Raw genomic sequence first — 15,540 nt, forward strand, 5'->3', positions numbered from 1 at the left:
CTTCTTAGAAATAGAATCATAGGGTATGTCCTTCTCTTGTGTGTGCCTTCTTTCACTCAATATGATGTGAGAGTCGTCGTTGTGAATCTTTTATTTTTATCATTATTCATCATCATGTTGTATCATTATTCTTTTTTATTGCTGAGTAGTATTCCATTTTGTGAATGTAGCACAGTTTAATTTATCTCCTTTTGAACATTTAGGCTCTTTTTTACCTTTTGGCTATTATGAACATTCTAATACACCATTCCTCTTGGCTCAATACCTAGGAGAGGAATTTCGGGTCACATGGCAGGATAGGCTGCACTTTTGAGTTTTTCTCTACAAGGTACCTCCCTCTGGTTGCTCCCACTTTCGGTAGGGTTATGCGTCATCCTGCCCAGCCTGCGTGGGCTCCCCCCCGCCGCCCAGCTGCCGAACACCAGGCTGCAGCCTCTTGCCAGCCTCCCTTGCTGCTCTGTAGCAGCCGAGGATGTGCCCTCCCGGCAGAGGTGGACCCTGCCACTTGGGCGGGAACCGTGGCTCCAGGGCCCAGCTGAGCCTGGCTCAGGGCTTATGCTCAGGTCCTCACTGAGGGAGACACTGCAGGTCCCAGAGGGCTGGCTGGAGTCCCCTCGGTTCTTCCTGTGCCCATCCTGCCTGGCCCATGCTCCAGCCTGACTGGCTCTTGGAGGCCCTGAACCCTGAGGGGATGACACCACCTCTTTGCCCTCCTCCTGAGTGCACCTCACACGAGGACCAAGGCTAAACTGCAAAGTAAGAGTAAGGAAGGCCAACAACCGATTTTTCTCATAGGGACTACCTGGATGCTTAAAAAAAAAAAAAATAGAAAATAAAAATATCAATATGAACAAAATGTTCATTTTGTTTGGCAGTCTCTTGTTCTCCTCTGGCCCTTTTGGCTGATCACTGTTGACAGCCAGTGTCGCCCACACTGCTGGTCCCCCAAACCTCGTGTGCCCTGTGGCCGGCAGGTGCCCCAAGAGGCCCAGCTCTGATCTTGCCCTCTGCACCGAAACACTCAGTACCTTTTGTTGAATGAACAAAATACTGTTTACGTCAACTTTAAGCTTTAAAATCCATTTAAAGAGGAATTTCTTTTCCAAGCAAAGGTGGTTATTGGGATGGAAAGGAAAACCATTCTAGAGGGAAGAAAAGACAGACAGTGGACATATGTTTTGTGGTAAAACACGCTGTCGCTCTGACAGCCAGGATCTCCTTCCTGTCATTTCTTGCCTCCCTTTCCTTTATCCTTGGGCTTTTCTCCTGCCTTTTCTGGTGCCTTTTCTGGTACATTTTCTGGTGGCTTTGGTCCTTCCTTTGGCTTGTCAAACTTTTGCTCCTTTCCTGCAGGGGGAATCAGCGCATTCCTTCTGACTCTCTTGCCTTTGAAATGTTTTCTTTGAAGACATATATCGATTAAGGCGAAAAGTCCAGCCACGCCAATAAGGATCTGGAAAACAAAAGAAGGAACTTTTGCTTTTCATTCCAAAGCAGGCATAGTCTCTCCTTGTTTCTAATTAGTCAGCAGGTGCTGGTTAACACATCCCTTGGTTCCCCCGGAGACACTCCGATTTTGCCCCTCCCCCAACCTCAGCATCCCTCTCTTAAAACCCAGCCTGGGTGTGGCCCACTGGCTTGGGGATCAAGGCAGCTAGGAGGAGGAAGCCCTTAGCTCACCTGGCTCCCTGGACAGCATCTTTATTTAAGTGGCTTCTTCTTTGGAAACATTGACCAGCTTTACTTTTAAACTTTGCACGGGTCCCAAGATTTTGTGAAAAGAAAAGAAGTCCTTTCCTTAAGTAGGGGAAAACACCCATTCTCCAGAAGAGGTGATTTCTGGAGTTCCCAACACGAAAGACTCACCACAGCAATGAAGTAGTGCATGGGCATGGTCTGTCGGCTTCTCACAGCTATGACTACAGCCCCCACAAGGAAGATGAAGGCGAACAGGTCATTGAGAAGGTCCTGAAAGCATGGGAGATGGGAGAGTCAGTCTCAACCAGAACCAAACCCCCATCAACACCCAGCCTGGCATCGCTTCCTCCAGAGGGGATGGTTTCCAAACTTCCGCCTAATTTTGTTTTGTTTTGTTTTTTAAGATTTTATTTATTTATTTGACAGAGAGAGACACAACGAGAGAGGGAACACAAGCAGGGGGAGTGGGAGAAGGAGAAGCAGGCTTCCCGCGGAGCAGGGAGCCCGATGCAGGGCTCGATCCCAGGAGCCTGGGATCATGACCTGAGCCGAAGGCAGATGCTTAATGACTGAGCCACCCAGGCGCCCCAAACTTCTGCCTAATTTTAAAAATATATATGTGAAGATAAATATACATCAGCTGGGTGGACATGCTCTGGTCCCCAGGGCTGGGCTCTTTGTGTTGAGACCCAAAGCTCAGGCTGCTTAACTGCCTTCTTGGGCCCCCTCTGCTGCCATCTCCTCTGAAATCACACATTTAGTGGCTAGTTGTTTCTTTCTTTTTTTTTTCCCCTCCAATACTCATTTAAGTAAATGCACATCTGTTCAACTTAATGGTGAGTACAACCCTCCGTCATCTTTCTGCTCTCGGGGCCATCTCCCCTCTCTGGATCCAGAGTGGGCTGTATCGCTGCCAGGAGGGTCTGTTGGATTCTGGCCTCTCTGCTTGGGAGCCTGGCAGCTGCCTCCTCCACCCCTGCCCCCACCCCCCTCCTGCCTTACTTCCTAGACACTCTCTTCTTTGCAAGGCCACACCACCTCCTCCATCATCAGCCTTCCTTTCTATCCCTTCTGGCCCCAATCTTAACCTTGCCCTATACTTACTTCCTTTACCTTCCTGAAAATGTCCAGATGTTTCCAGCTTGGGCAGAGGGCTGCTTTCCCTGCAGGTACCATGCACGGCCACTCCCCGGCGTAGCCAAGCTTAGAGTTGGCCAAAGCATGGCCCTTGCAAGCCGGCTTCCTCCGCCATCACTCGTGCGGTGATGGTAGCCCAGAGTCTGTGCACCCTCTTCATCATGTGGGCAACAGCCGACTCGGCAGCCCTGGACGAGGCCCGCCCTTCCCCTTGGTTTCCGCAATGCTGTTTTTCTGTTAATTGTCTTTCCCTGGCTACTTGTTGTGGGCCTTTTCTTTTCTTTATCAGGGTTTTGAATTTTAATACATTTCAAACATACTATCCCCACTCCCACCTCCAGCAGCCATGAACCACTGAGATTGAACAGATGTTAACATCTTGCAATATTTGCTTAGAGCACTAAAAAAAAAAAAAGCCAGAAGTAAAACTTTGTGGAGCCACAGGGTCACCATTCTAGCCCTTTCATGCCTGTCGCTCAGAGGCAGCCACACACATTGGAGCTAATGGGTACTTTTCCCAAGAGTGTATTCATATTTTCCTCCATATTATATATTCACAAACAGTATATACTATTTTATGTGTTTCACAAATTTAAATTTAAATAAAAGATATCTTCTAGCATTGGTTTTTTAAAAAAAAGATTTTATTTTTTATTTATTTAGAGAGAGCATGTGCATGCACGGGGAGGGGGGCAGGAAGGGAGAAGAGGGAGAGAATCTCAAGCAGACTCTGTGCTGAGCGCGGAGCCTGACATGGGGCTTGATCTCGCAACCCTGAGATCATGACCTGAGCTGAAATCGAGTCAATTCCTTAACTGACTGAGCTACCCAGGTGTCCCAGCATTGTTTTTGTTTTTTTTTTTAAAGATTTTATTTATTTGAGAGGGAGAGAGAGACAGAGAGAGAGAGCACAAGAGCAGGGCGAGGGAGAAGCAGACTTCCTGCTGAGCAGGGAGCCGGATGCCGGTCTTATCCCAGGACGCTGTGATCATGACCAGATGCTTAACCGACTGAGCCACCTGGGCACCTCCCCCCCCCCCCGCCCCCCGCAGTATTGGCTTTTTAAACTTAACAAAGTTTGTGAGATTTATCAATTTTGAGAAATACATATTGAATTCATAAATTTTAACTGATGTATGCTATGAATAAACCAAACCAGAGACATTAGGTTGTTTCTACCTTTTAGGAAATTATTATTACAAACTCTGCTGCGGTGAACACGCTTGTCTGTGTCTTCTGTGCATATTTCCTCCTGGTATGAATCAGTAATCGAAAATCTCCCAGGGGCACCTGGGTGACTTAGTTGGTTAAGCGTCTGCCTTCAGCCCAGGTCATGATCCCGGGGTCCTGGGATCGAGTCCCGCATCGGGCTCCTTGCTCAGCGGGGAGCCTGCTTCTCCCTCTCCCTCTGCCTGCCGCTCCCCCTGCTAGTGTTCTCTCTCTCTCTCACAGATAAATAAAATCTTAAAAAGAAAATCTCCTGGGGCGCCTGGGTGGCTTATTCTTTGGCAGCTGCCTTCGGCTCGGGTCGTGATCCCAGGGTCCTGGGATCGAGCTCCGCATCGGGCTCCCTGCTCAGCAGGAAGCCTGCTTCTCCCTCTCCCACTCCCCCTGCTTGTGTTCCCTCTCTCGCTGTCTCTCTCTCTGTCAAATAAATGGGTAGAATCTTAAAAAAAAAAAAAAAGAAAGAAAGAAAGAAAGAAAGAAAATCTCCTAATGAAGAAAAGCCCAGAACCAGATGGCTTTACTGGTGAATTTTACCAAACATCTAAAGGAGAATTAACACCAATCCTCAAGCTCTTCCAAAAAAATCGAAGAGGAGGGAACCACTCCCAAACTCATTTTATAAAGCCATCGTTTTCCTAATACCAAAACCAGAAAAGGACACTACCGGAAAAGAAAATTTCAGGCCAATCCCTGATGGATAGTAATACGAAAAATCTCAGTAAAATGCCAGCAAACCAAATTTAGCAGCACATTAAAAGGATCATTCACCATGATCTAGTAGCATTTATCCTTGGGATGCAGGGATGTTTTAAACATATGCTAATCAATCAATGTGGTAGGTCACATTAGTACAATGAGAGAAAAGAATCATATGATCACCTTAATAGACAAAGAAAAAAGCATTTGACAAAATTCAACATCCATCCATGATAAAAACTCTTTAACAAATTAGGCATAGAAGGAACATATGTCAACATAATAAAGACCATACATGACAAGCCCACAGCTAACATCATATTCAATGGCGAAAGGTTGAAAACTTTTCCTCTAAGATCAGGAACAAAACAAGGGTGCCCCCTCTTACCAATCCTATTCGACAGAGTGGGAAATCCTGGGTAGAGCAGTCAGACAAGAAGAAATAAAAGGTATCATCATATCCCTGATCTCATTTTTCTATTGGTTTTAAAAACTTTCTTTATGATGGCTTCTGTTGTAAAGTTTTAATTTTAACGTGATACATAGTTTCTCCCTCTCTCTCTCTCGCTCACACACACATTCCCAAGAACATTTATTAAATATTCAGTTCAGTTGGTTTATAACACCACCTCTGTTATATACCAAGTTGCCATAGGTCTGTTTCTCTGAGTTCTCTTTTTATTCCTGTATTCGTTTTCTCAGGCGACCTTAGCAGAATACCACAGACTGGGTGGCTTAGACAACAGACATTTATTTTCTCATTGTTCTGGAGGCTGGAGGTCCATGATCAAGGTGCCAGCATATTCAGTTTCTGGTGAGGGCTCTCTTCCTGGTTTGCAGATGGCTGCCTTCTTGCTATGTCCCCACATGGCCTTTCCATGGTGTGCACGGTGGCATGGGGAGGAGGCAGGGGGAGAGGGAGGGAGGAGAGAGCTCTCTGTTGTCTTTTCTTACAGGGATACTAATCCTATTGGATCAGGGTCCCACTCTTATGATTTCATTTCATCTTAAGTACTACTCTAGGGGCCCCATCTGCAAGCTTAGTCACTCTGGAGGTTAGATTTCAGCCTATGAATTTTGGGGGTACACATTCAGACCATAACAATTCCATTAGTCTTTTTGTAATCCCTGAGCTAATACCAAAGCTTTATAGTAATTCCAATATCTTGTTAGATGAGTCCATCCCTGTCAGAATTTTAGAATCACCTTGTAAAGTTCCAGGAACAACCTCTGTCAGGTTGAAATTTCTACTTAATTTACGGATTACTGTGGAATAAAACGGATATCATCTTTATGATAACAGTTCTTCAGATCTGTGAATGTGGTGTATTTTTCCATTTATGTAGAGTTTTCTTTTATGTCTATTAATAAATTATGATCTCTGTGTAAAAGTCTTACACATCTTTGAACAGGTTTATTCTAAGTTTCTTCTGGTTTCTGTTGCTGTTTTAAACAATTTTTTTTTTAAAGATTTTATTTATTTATTTGAGAGAGAGAGAATGAGAGAGAGCGAGTACATGAGAGGGGGGAGGGTCAGAGGGAGAAGCAGACTCCCTGCTGAGCAGGGAGCCTGATGCGGGACTCGATCCCGGGACTCCAGGATCATGACCTGAGCCGAAGGCAGTCGCTTAACCAACTGAGCCACCCAGGCGCCCCTGTTGCTGTTTTAAATGGTTTCTTTGAGAAGTCACATTTTCTCATTGTTCGTTGCTGGTGTTCTGGAATGATATCGTGTGGGTCTCTGGTTGCCCCGTGGCACTCAAGCAGTTCTGGTAATTTCACTGTAGATTCTTTTAGATTTTCTATGTGGAGAATCATATTATCTGTGAATGATTCTAGTTTTTTTTCCTCTCCCCAATTCATTCACTTTTTTTCTTGTTACGTTGTGACTCATTTAAGATCTCCAGCACAGTGCTGTACAGAAGGATGGATAGTCGGCATTGCTAAGGAAATGCTTCTAAAGTTTTACCATGAAACGCAATGGTTATTGTTGGTTTGGGTAGGTACTTATTAAGATAAGGATGTTCTCTTTTAAAGTAGTTTGCTAAGAGTTTCCTAAAAATTAGTATTGAATATTACTAGTTTTTCTGAAGCTTGTGAGATGACATGGTTTTCTCCTTTAGATTCAAGATTGTAAATTAATAGAATTTTGCAGATTAAACCATCTTTGCATTCCTGACACATACCCTGCTTGATCATGATGTATTGCTTCCTTATGTATTGCTTGATTCAGTTTGCTTATATTTTATTGAGGATTCTTATAGCCACATTCAGATAAGCTATATATACTATACTATATATACTTTACTTTCCTTATAATGTCTGGTTTTAAGATCAAAAGCCTACTAGATAATACAGCATATTATCAGGCCTTTAAAAAGAGAGAAGAAAAAAGGGACAGACCAATGAAACTGAATGTATAGTCTAGAAATAAAGCCTGCATCTGGGATTTTAACATTTAACAAAAATGCCAATTAAAATCAGTGGGGAGAGGGGTGCCTGGGTGGCTCAGTCGTTAAGCGTCTGCCTTTGGCTCCGGTCATGATCCCAGGGTCCTGGGATTGAGCTCTGCGTCGGGCTCCCTGCTCAGCGGGAAGCCTGCTTCTCCCACTCCCCCTGCTTGTGTTCCCTCTCTCGCTGTCTTTCTGTCAGATAAATAAATAAAATCTTTAAAAAAAAAAAATCAGTGTGGGGGGGCACCTGGTTGGCTCAGTCAGTTAAGCATCTGCCTCTGGCTCAGGTCATGATCCCAGGGTTCTGGGATTGACCCCCATGTCAGGCTCCTTGCTCAATGGGGAGGCTACTTCTACTCCCTTCCCCTTGAGCCTCCCCCCACTCATGCTCTCTCATTCTCTCTCTCGCATGCACTCTCTCTTGCAAATAAATAAATAAAATCTTAAAAAATATAAAATCAGTGGGGAAAAGATACACTATTTAATAAATGAATAAACTGAGTGATAAGGTAGAACAACTGGATAGTCATCAGGATATAAAGCTAGAGGGGCACCTTGGTGGCTGAGTTGGTTAACTGACTCTTGATTTCAGGTCAGCTCATGATCTTGGGGTTGTGAGATTGAGCCCCACATCGGGCTCTGCACTCTGCTTAAGATTCTCTCTCACCCTCTCCCTTTGCCCCCCTTTGCCCCCCTTCCCCACACACCCACCCACTCACGTGTATGCCCTCTCTCTCTTAAAGAAAAAAAAGGATATAAAGCTGAAGTCATGGTTCATACCATATACCAAAATGACTCCAAATTAGTTTTTTTTTAAAGATTTTATTTATTTATTTGAGAGAGAGAATGAGAGAGAGAGCATGAGCAGGGGGAGAGTCAGAGGGAGAAGCAGACCCCCTGCTGAGCAGGGAGCCTGATGTGGGACTCAATCCCAGGACTCCAGGATCATGACCTGAGCCGAAGGCAGTTGCTTAAGCAACTGAGCCACCCAGGCTTCCAGAATGACTCCAAATTAACCAAAAGATTTAAATGTAAAAAGTGAAACAAGTGCCACATGGAAACATGGATGAATTTTTTATAACTTGTTTTTCTATTTCTTTTTGAGTCAATTTTATGTTATATTTTTTACAGGAAATTATTATCTAAACTTTACAGTTTATGGGCATAAAAATTCACATTTTCCCTGTAATCTTTAAAAATCTCTTCTTGATCTTTTTTTTTTTTTAAGATTTTATTTATTTGAGAGTGAGGGAGAGAGAGCTTGAGCACAAGCAGTGGGGGAGGGGCAGAGGGAGAAGGAGAAGCAGACTCCCTGTGGAGCAGGGATCCCGATGCGGGACCCAATCCCGGGGATCGTGACCTGAGCCGAAGGCAGATGCTTAACCAACTGAGCCACCCAGGTGCCCTCTTTTTGATCTTTATACTAATATTTTTCTTTGTTCATTCTCTTTTTTTTCCCCCCCTTGGGATCCATCTACTTTATTAGTCTTTTTCAAAGAACTAGATATTTTGTTTCATTAGTCCTCACTATGGATCTTTGTTTCCTATTTCATTAGTTTTAGCTCTTATCGTTGGCATTGCCTTCTTAATTCCATTGTTTTATTTTGTTCTGGTACCTTCTTACGACTATTAATTGTCAGTCTTTTCTAATTATATAGATTTGAATTTGAATAGTTTAGGGACATTCTACAGATAGTATCTGTGAATACTACATAGATACTAAATCCTCATATGTTTGGGGAACACACTAGATTTCCCCCCAAACACTTGGGGATTGAGTTAAATTTTACTGATTGATTTCTAATTATATTACGTTGAAATTAGAGAATATGTTCTGTATGATAATCACTTATTTGTTATTTATCTACATTTACTTTGTGATGTTATTGAGGCTAATTTTTTTAAGATTTTATTTATTTGAGAGAGAGAGAGAGAGAGTGCACAAAGGAAGAGGGAGAAGCAGGCTCCCCGCTGAGTAGAGAGCCCAATGCAGGGCTCCATCCCAGGACCCTGGGATTATGACCTGAGCCGAAGGCAGACACCCAACCGACTGACCCACCCAGGTGCCCTGAGGATAATTTTTTTAAAGATTTATTTACTTATTTGAGAGAGAGAGCATGACCAGGGGAAGGGGCAGAGGGAGAGGGGGAGGGAGAGCGTCTCAAGCAGACTCCCCGCTGAGTGCAGATCCCAACATGGGGCTTGACCTCAGGAGCCTGAGATCACATCCTGAGTGAAAATCAAGAGTTGGACATTTAACCGACTGAGCCACCCAGGCGCCCTGAGGTTAATTTTTATGATTGTTCCAAGTGTACTTGAAAAGAATATATAGCCTGTTCTGTTGGGTATAGGGTTCCATATGTTCTAGGTATGTCATTGGATTGGCTATCAATTGCTGAAGGAGGCATGTTATAACATATCTACCACTATGGTTGCTGTTTGCAGCATGTTGTTCTTCCTTATAAATAAGTTCATTTTTGTTTTTTTATATTTGGGGGCTATCTTGTTAGGTACATACAAGTTCAGAATTACTATATGTGGTGATCTTTATAAACTTAAAAAAAAACATAAAATTGGCTTTTAGTTAGTATTTTCCTTTTATTATTTTTTCCATCTCTTATAGCTGGATTAAAAAATATCTATTCTTAGAGTCCTCTGTCTTTTAAGTGAAGAATATAGTCCATTTATATTTGTCACCATTTCTGATATATTTGGATTTATTTCTGCCATTTTATTTTTTCTATTTAACATATGCCACATTCCCCCTCCCCCCTTTTCCCTTCTATGAATTAACTCTATTCTCTTTCCACTCTTTCCCCTCAATAGGTTTGATGTTATATACCCGGGAATTCTATTCTTTAGCAGAATACAGAATTATGTTTTAGTATGTTAGTGTTAACATTATTACCAAATGTCCTTCCAAATCAACGACTTTTAATTCTTATCATACACCACTACCGTGGTCTTAACCTGTTACTATGTTGCTGCTGCTTCAGTTCTACCTTGTTTTAGTGTTCTCTCCCCACCTCCCAAAACTATTAATATATTTTTTAAAACCCCAATTCTGTCTTAATGTTTATTTAGGTCAATCCACACGCTCACTAGGCTCTTCACTTACTGTTCCTTTTTTACATGGAACACATTTCTTTTTGGTTTAATTTCCTTCTTCCTGAGGTACATCTTTTAGTAGTTCTTTCAGTGAGGGTCAGGGAAAAGAAATCATTTCATTCGTTGTTTAAAAATATCTTTATTTTACTCTTGCCACCTCATCCCTTTAAAGAAATTATTCCAGTGTTTTCTGGCCACTGTTACTGCTGTTGAAATATATGAAGTTAAGTCTAGTAGTTTGAGGGTTTTTGTTGTCTTTGGTTTTGTTTTGGTTTTTTTTTAAGGTAAGTTGTCTTTTGGTTTAATTTTAAGTTTTCGTTTGTTTCTGGGGCCTCTATGACATGCCTACGTGTGGTTTTGTGTTTATTTATTTTTCTTGGTACACCTTTGAGGATTCATGTCTTTCATTAAATCTAATATTAGTTTGACGACCTCAGCTCTTTTTTGGTCACTATTTACATGGAGTATCTTTTCCCATTTTTACTTTCAACTTATTTGTATCTTTGGACTAAAGTGAGTCTCTTATGTTCATATTGTATCAGTTTAAAATGGATCATTTAAAAAATCCATTCTGAAAATCTCTTAGAGAGTTTAATCCATGTGCACTTAAAGTAATTACTGATAAGGACTTATTTCTGTCATTTTGATGTTTGTTTTTTATATATCATATCTTTTTGCTCAATTCCTCCATTATTACCTTCTTTTGTGTTTAATTTTTTTGTAATGTACCAATTTCATTCCCTTCTCATTTCTTTTTCTACACATTATTTAGTTAATTTCCTAGTGGTTACCTTGGGGTTCCAATTAATATCTTAAATTTATAATAGTCTAGCTTGAACTGATACCAACTCTGCCTCAGTAGTACACAAAAGCTCTTACTGTTATCATCACAAATTATATCTTTACATACAGTCCCATTAACATGGATTTATAATTATTGTTTTATGCATTTGTCTTTTAAATCATATCAGAAAAAAGAAGTTACAAACCAAACATACAATAATACTGGCTTTTATATTTACCTATGTAGTTACTGTTATTGGTATTCTTTATTCTTTTATGGCTTCAAGTTACTGTCTAGCGTCCTCTCATTTGAGCCTGAAGGACTCTCTTTAGCATTTCTTGTAGGGCAGGTCTACTAGCAACAAACTCCCTCAACTTTTGTTTTATCTAGGAATGTCTTAATTTCTCCTTCATTTTTGAATGATAATTTTTTAAAAAAATAAGGAATGCTTCGCGAATTTGTGTGTCATCCTTGTGCAGGGGCCATGCTAATCTTCTCTGTATCGTTCCAATTTTAGTATATGTGCTGCAGAAGTGAGCTCTTGAATGATAATTTTTTAAAAAGATTTATTTATTTATTTGAGAGAGAGCGCATGTGTGAGCAGGGGGAGGGGCAGAGGGACAGAGGGAGAGAGAGACAGAAAGAAGCACACTCCGCACTGAGCGTGGAGCCCAATGCGGGGCTCAGTCTCATGATCCTGAGATCATGACCTGAGCTGAAATCAAGAGTCAGGTGTTCAACTTACTGAGCCACCTAGGTGCCCCTTCAATGGTAATTTTTTAAAAAAGATTTTTAAAAAGATTTTTTATTTATTCATTTGAGAGGGAAAGAGAGAGAGCGAGTGAGAGCACAAGCAAGGGGGAGGGTCAGAAGGAGAGGGAGAAGCAGACTCCCCACTGAGCAGGGTGCCTGATGTGGGGCTCAATCCCAGGACCCCATGATCATGACCTGAGCTGAAGGCAGACGCTTAACCAACTGAGCCACCCAGGTGCCCATTGAATAGTAATGTTTGAAGGATAATTTCAATTTTGAAGGGTATTGTATTCATTTCCTGGATCTTTTTATTCTGTCCTCAGAATGTCTTATTCTGTTCTTAGGGCTCTGTTTATATCTTTAATTATTTTAAGTGTATTTCTTTTTTTTTTTTTTTTTTAAAGATTTTATTTATTTATTTGACAGAGAGAGACACAGCGAGAGAGGGAACACAAGCAGGGGGAGTGGGAGAGGGAGAAGCAGGCTTCCCGCCGAGCAGGGAGCCCGACGTGGGGCTTAACGACTGAGCCACTCAGGCGCCCCTAATTATTTTAAGTGTATTTCTTATTATTTTCAGACAGCTCTTCTATTAATCTCATATTCTCAGGGTTTTAATCCTCCCATTTGTTGTGTTTGCTGATTCTCGATTCTTGGACATGGGGATTTTAAAATCAGGTGTCTTGTAGTTTTGGACTGTGAGTTTGTTCTTGGCAAGCCCTCTGCCCCCACCTGTCCTGTGAGAACCTCTTTATGCTTTGACTGGGACTTTGCATTTGTTTCTGTCAGGAGTCCCAGGGACATCGTCAGAACATCATTAAGTTAGGATCCGATATTATGCTAATTCCCAGGCACAATTTTTCTAGGCTGCATGAAGGTTTCCAGGATGAAAGTAGTTAACAATTCAAACCAAGTCCGTACAAAATTCAGGCCCAAGGTTTCTATTTCTCAAGGTGGTCTTTCTTTTCTTTTTTCTCTTTTCTTTTCTTTTCTTTCTTTTCCCACTCAAAGCTCAGACAGAGGTGAACATGGCTTCTTGTTCCTTTGTCTTCTCTGCCTGTCTTCTCCCTGTCTTTGCAGGGTGCTGGCTTATGCAGGGGTCTCAGTTCTGAATCCCCATCTTGCTCGGGACCAAGGCCTCACCTCTGCTAACTGAAGAGTGTATGCACATCCACACTCTTGCTTTCTGGGGGCAGTACTTCATGGGCCAGTCCTACCCACAATCCAATAGCAGACTGAGCTCCACTCCTGTTTTTCATTTCTGGCACTTGTGTGTCTCCATTTTTTTTTTTTTTTTTTTTTCCTGCCAGCTCAGCCATTCAGCTACCACAGTTGTGTTTACATTTTCCCTAGTAGTTTTAGATAGGTGCAGTAGGAGGATTTTCAGGGTTTATTGATTCTTCATTTTGCTAGAACTAAAAGTATCTTCTCAAGTTTCTTGGCTTTCCCTTTACTTTGTCCTCTGCTTATCCCTCTCCCAAGAGTCTTATTTGGTCCTCTTCTCCTTTCTCCCTATATTGGGAGTCCTCACCTACACTGCCAAGACCTATGAATCCCTGGGCCCCAGTCACTTTTGATAAGGAAGCAGAACTGAGTGCAGTTAGGGACTCAGAATCTACGGACAAAGCTGGGTTTGAATCCTTTTTCTGCCACTTACTAGCTGAGTTACCTGGGGGTATGTGATTTGGCCTTCCTGAGACCATTTCATATGTAAGGTGAGTGAAACCCTGAGTTTAGTGCCCTGGGGGTACACTGTGAATGTGCAGTGAGATGGAAGTTAGGTGGGTGCACTCTGTGATCACACAGGTGATGGCCAGGGATTCAAGGCCCTGAGTCCTCAGGCACAGCATCAAGCACTTTGCATTTATTTCTCAGGCACAATCACGTGAGAGGTTATTACTGTCCTCATGTTACAGATGAAGGAAACAGAGGGCACAAGTGTTTGGGTAGCTTGCCCCACTCTCGTTCCAGTGGATGACTGCTTTGGGCTGAACATCCTTTTTTTTTTTTTTTTTTTGAGAGAGAGAGAGAGAGACAGAGAACATGCGCATGGAGGAGGGGCAGAGGGAGGAGAGAGAGAATCTTAAGCAGGCTCCATGCCCAGTGCAGAGTGCTACAGGGGCTCGATCTCACAACCCCGAGATCATGACCTGAGCTGAAATCAAGAGTTAGATGCTCCACCGACTGAGCCACCCAGCGCCCCTATGCTTAACATCCTTTACAGGGAAAGTCACTGGAGATCCAAGACTGCTTTAGAAGGGATTTCTTTAAAATTCTCATTTGATTTTACTGATTTATTGGAAGATTGGTTTTCTTCTTTGAATCCTGGGGATGGGGTACGTTCTGGGGTGATCTCTCCACACTCAAGTGTGAGCTGGCACAGAAGTGGGAAGAACAGCTGGTTGCTATACGGCCCCTGCTCCCATGGAGAGCAAAGCTTCCAGAAAGCAAAGACCTCTTCCTTTGACCACCAGATAGGTAAGAAGCCCACCCCGCCCCCAACCCCCAAGCTGCCTTTTCTACCTAACTTCAGCTGCCCCTCCCCTGGCCCACCCAAGGTGCTGAGCCCATGCCCTGGGCACTAATGTGGAAGGTGGCGCATGTCTGTCTGTTCAGTCACTTCCAGGTACCAAGACACACGCATGAATGCACCCCAGCCGCAGGCACTCCCCACCTCCTCTCACTTACAGAAATAGGCCACAGGATGAAGGGCATGTATCTGTTGATGGCGAAGGTGTAGATAATGAAGAAGAAGCAGAAGACGGACAACTCCATGGTGATGATGAGTGTCAGGAGAGGGTGCACGGTGGTCCCCGTGAACATTACCAGTGCAGCTATTAGGCAGCCCTGCTGGGAGACATGCACCTGAGCTACGGCAGAGGGCTCTCACTGGCTCTACAACCCTTCCGGAGCCCCTTTGGAGCCTGCTCCTTCTCCCTCTTCCCATCGCTGGACCCCCATCCCCCCGCCCAGGGGTACCAGACCAACTTACCAAGCTCAGGATCTTGACCTCAGCGTGCCCCATAACCCAAAACTCTTTATTGCTGTCCTTGAGTTCCCACTTGTAGCGGCGACACCCCTTCCTCGTGCCTACTTCATCCTTGGGCTGCACTGACTTTTCCTTTTTCTTGGGCTCCTGGTCTTTCTTGTCTTGGGGTTTGGGGTCCGACGGCCGCGGAGGGGGCGGGGGCGGGGGCGCAGCTGCGGGGGGCGGGGCCGCCGCGGCCGCCGCTTTGCCCTTTTTGCCTTTGTCAGCCATCTTTGCGTGGGAGTTCTTAACTTCTCACCGCCTGCCCGATCTCTCCTGCTGTCCGCGGACAGGCCTGGCCTCTGAGCGAGCCTGGTGCCCACCGACCCGCCCAGAGGTCCCGCTCAGCCAACGGCCAGGAGCCGGCGAACGCCAACGCCTGGCGCTGCCCCGCACGCCGCGCCTCCTCGCGCCGCCTCACCTGGCTCCGGGCCGACCCGGGCGCACCGCGAGGACCCCAGTGGGTGCCGGGCCGGCTGCCTCCAGGGCCGCCCAGCCCCCCTCCCCCCAGCCGTGGGCCGGTCGCGTGGGCGGGAACCCCCGCGGGCTCAAGGCCCTGGCCACGGCCCCCTGCGGCAGCGTCGTCCCGCGCCGCGCCAGGCGCAGCGGCCGCGAAAAAAGGTAGCTCGACTTTTACACAAGGCAACACGAGGAAGCAG

At 44.2% G+C, this 15,540-nt stretch overlaps 2 protein-coding genes and 1 non-coding gene across 5 annotated transcripts in view; 1 reads left to right on the top strand and 2 right to left on the bottom strand.

Annotated features, from left to right (window-relative positions):
* Nucleotides 1–15,540, top strand: part of TK2 (thymidine kinase 2) — an 87,166-nt gene that overhangs the window by 13,924 nt on the left and 57,702 nt on the right. The gene's annotated exons all lie outside the window — the stretch shown is intronic.
* CMTM2 (CKLF like MARVEL transmembrane domain containing 2) lies at nt 1,065–15,271 on the bottom strand. Of its 2 annotated transcripts, none has more exons than XM_036115183.2 (4): nt 14,846–15,271; nt 14,542–14,700; nt 1,867–1,968; nt 1,065–1,453 (listed from the first exon to the last, which is right to left on the bottom strand). In XM_036115183.2, the coding sequence occupies exons 1-4, from the start codon at nt 15,110–15,112 to the stop codon at nt 1,226–1,228; spliced, it is 756 nt and encodes a 251-aa protein (XP_035971076.2). In that variant the 5' UTR covers nt 15,113–15,271; the 3' UTR covers nt 1,065–1,225. The 2 variants fall into 2 exon arrangements, with proteins under 2 accessions (XP_035971076.2, XP_035971075.2); XM_036115182.2 differs by having other exon boundaries at nt 14,542–14,703.
* On the bottom strand, nt 11,538–11,644 carry LOC118550279 (U6 spliceosomal RNA). Its single transcript, XR_013444458.1, has one exon. It is a non-coding gene; the product is annotated as a U6 spliceosomal RNA (small nuclear RNA).

Source organism: Halichoerus grypus, chromosome 15, assembly GCF_964656455.1.
Source record: "Halichoerus grypus chromosome 15, mHalGry1.hap1.1, whole genome shotgun sequence".
NCBI lineage: Eukaryota > Metazoa > Chordata > Mammalia > Carnivora > Phocidae > Halichoerus > Halichoerus grypus.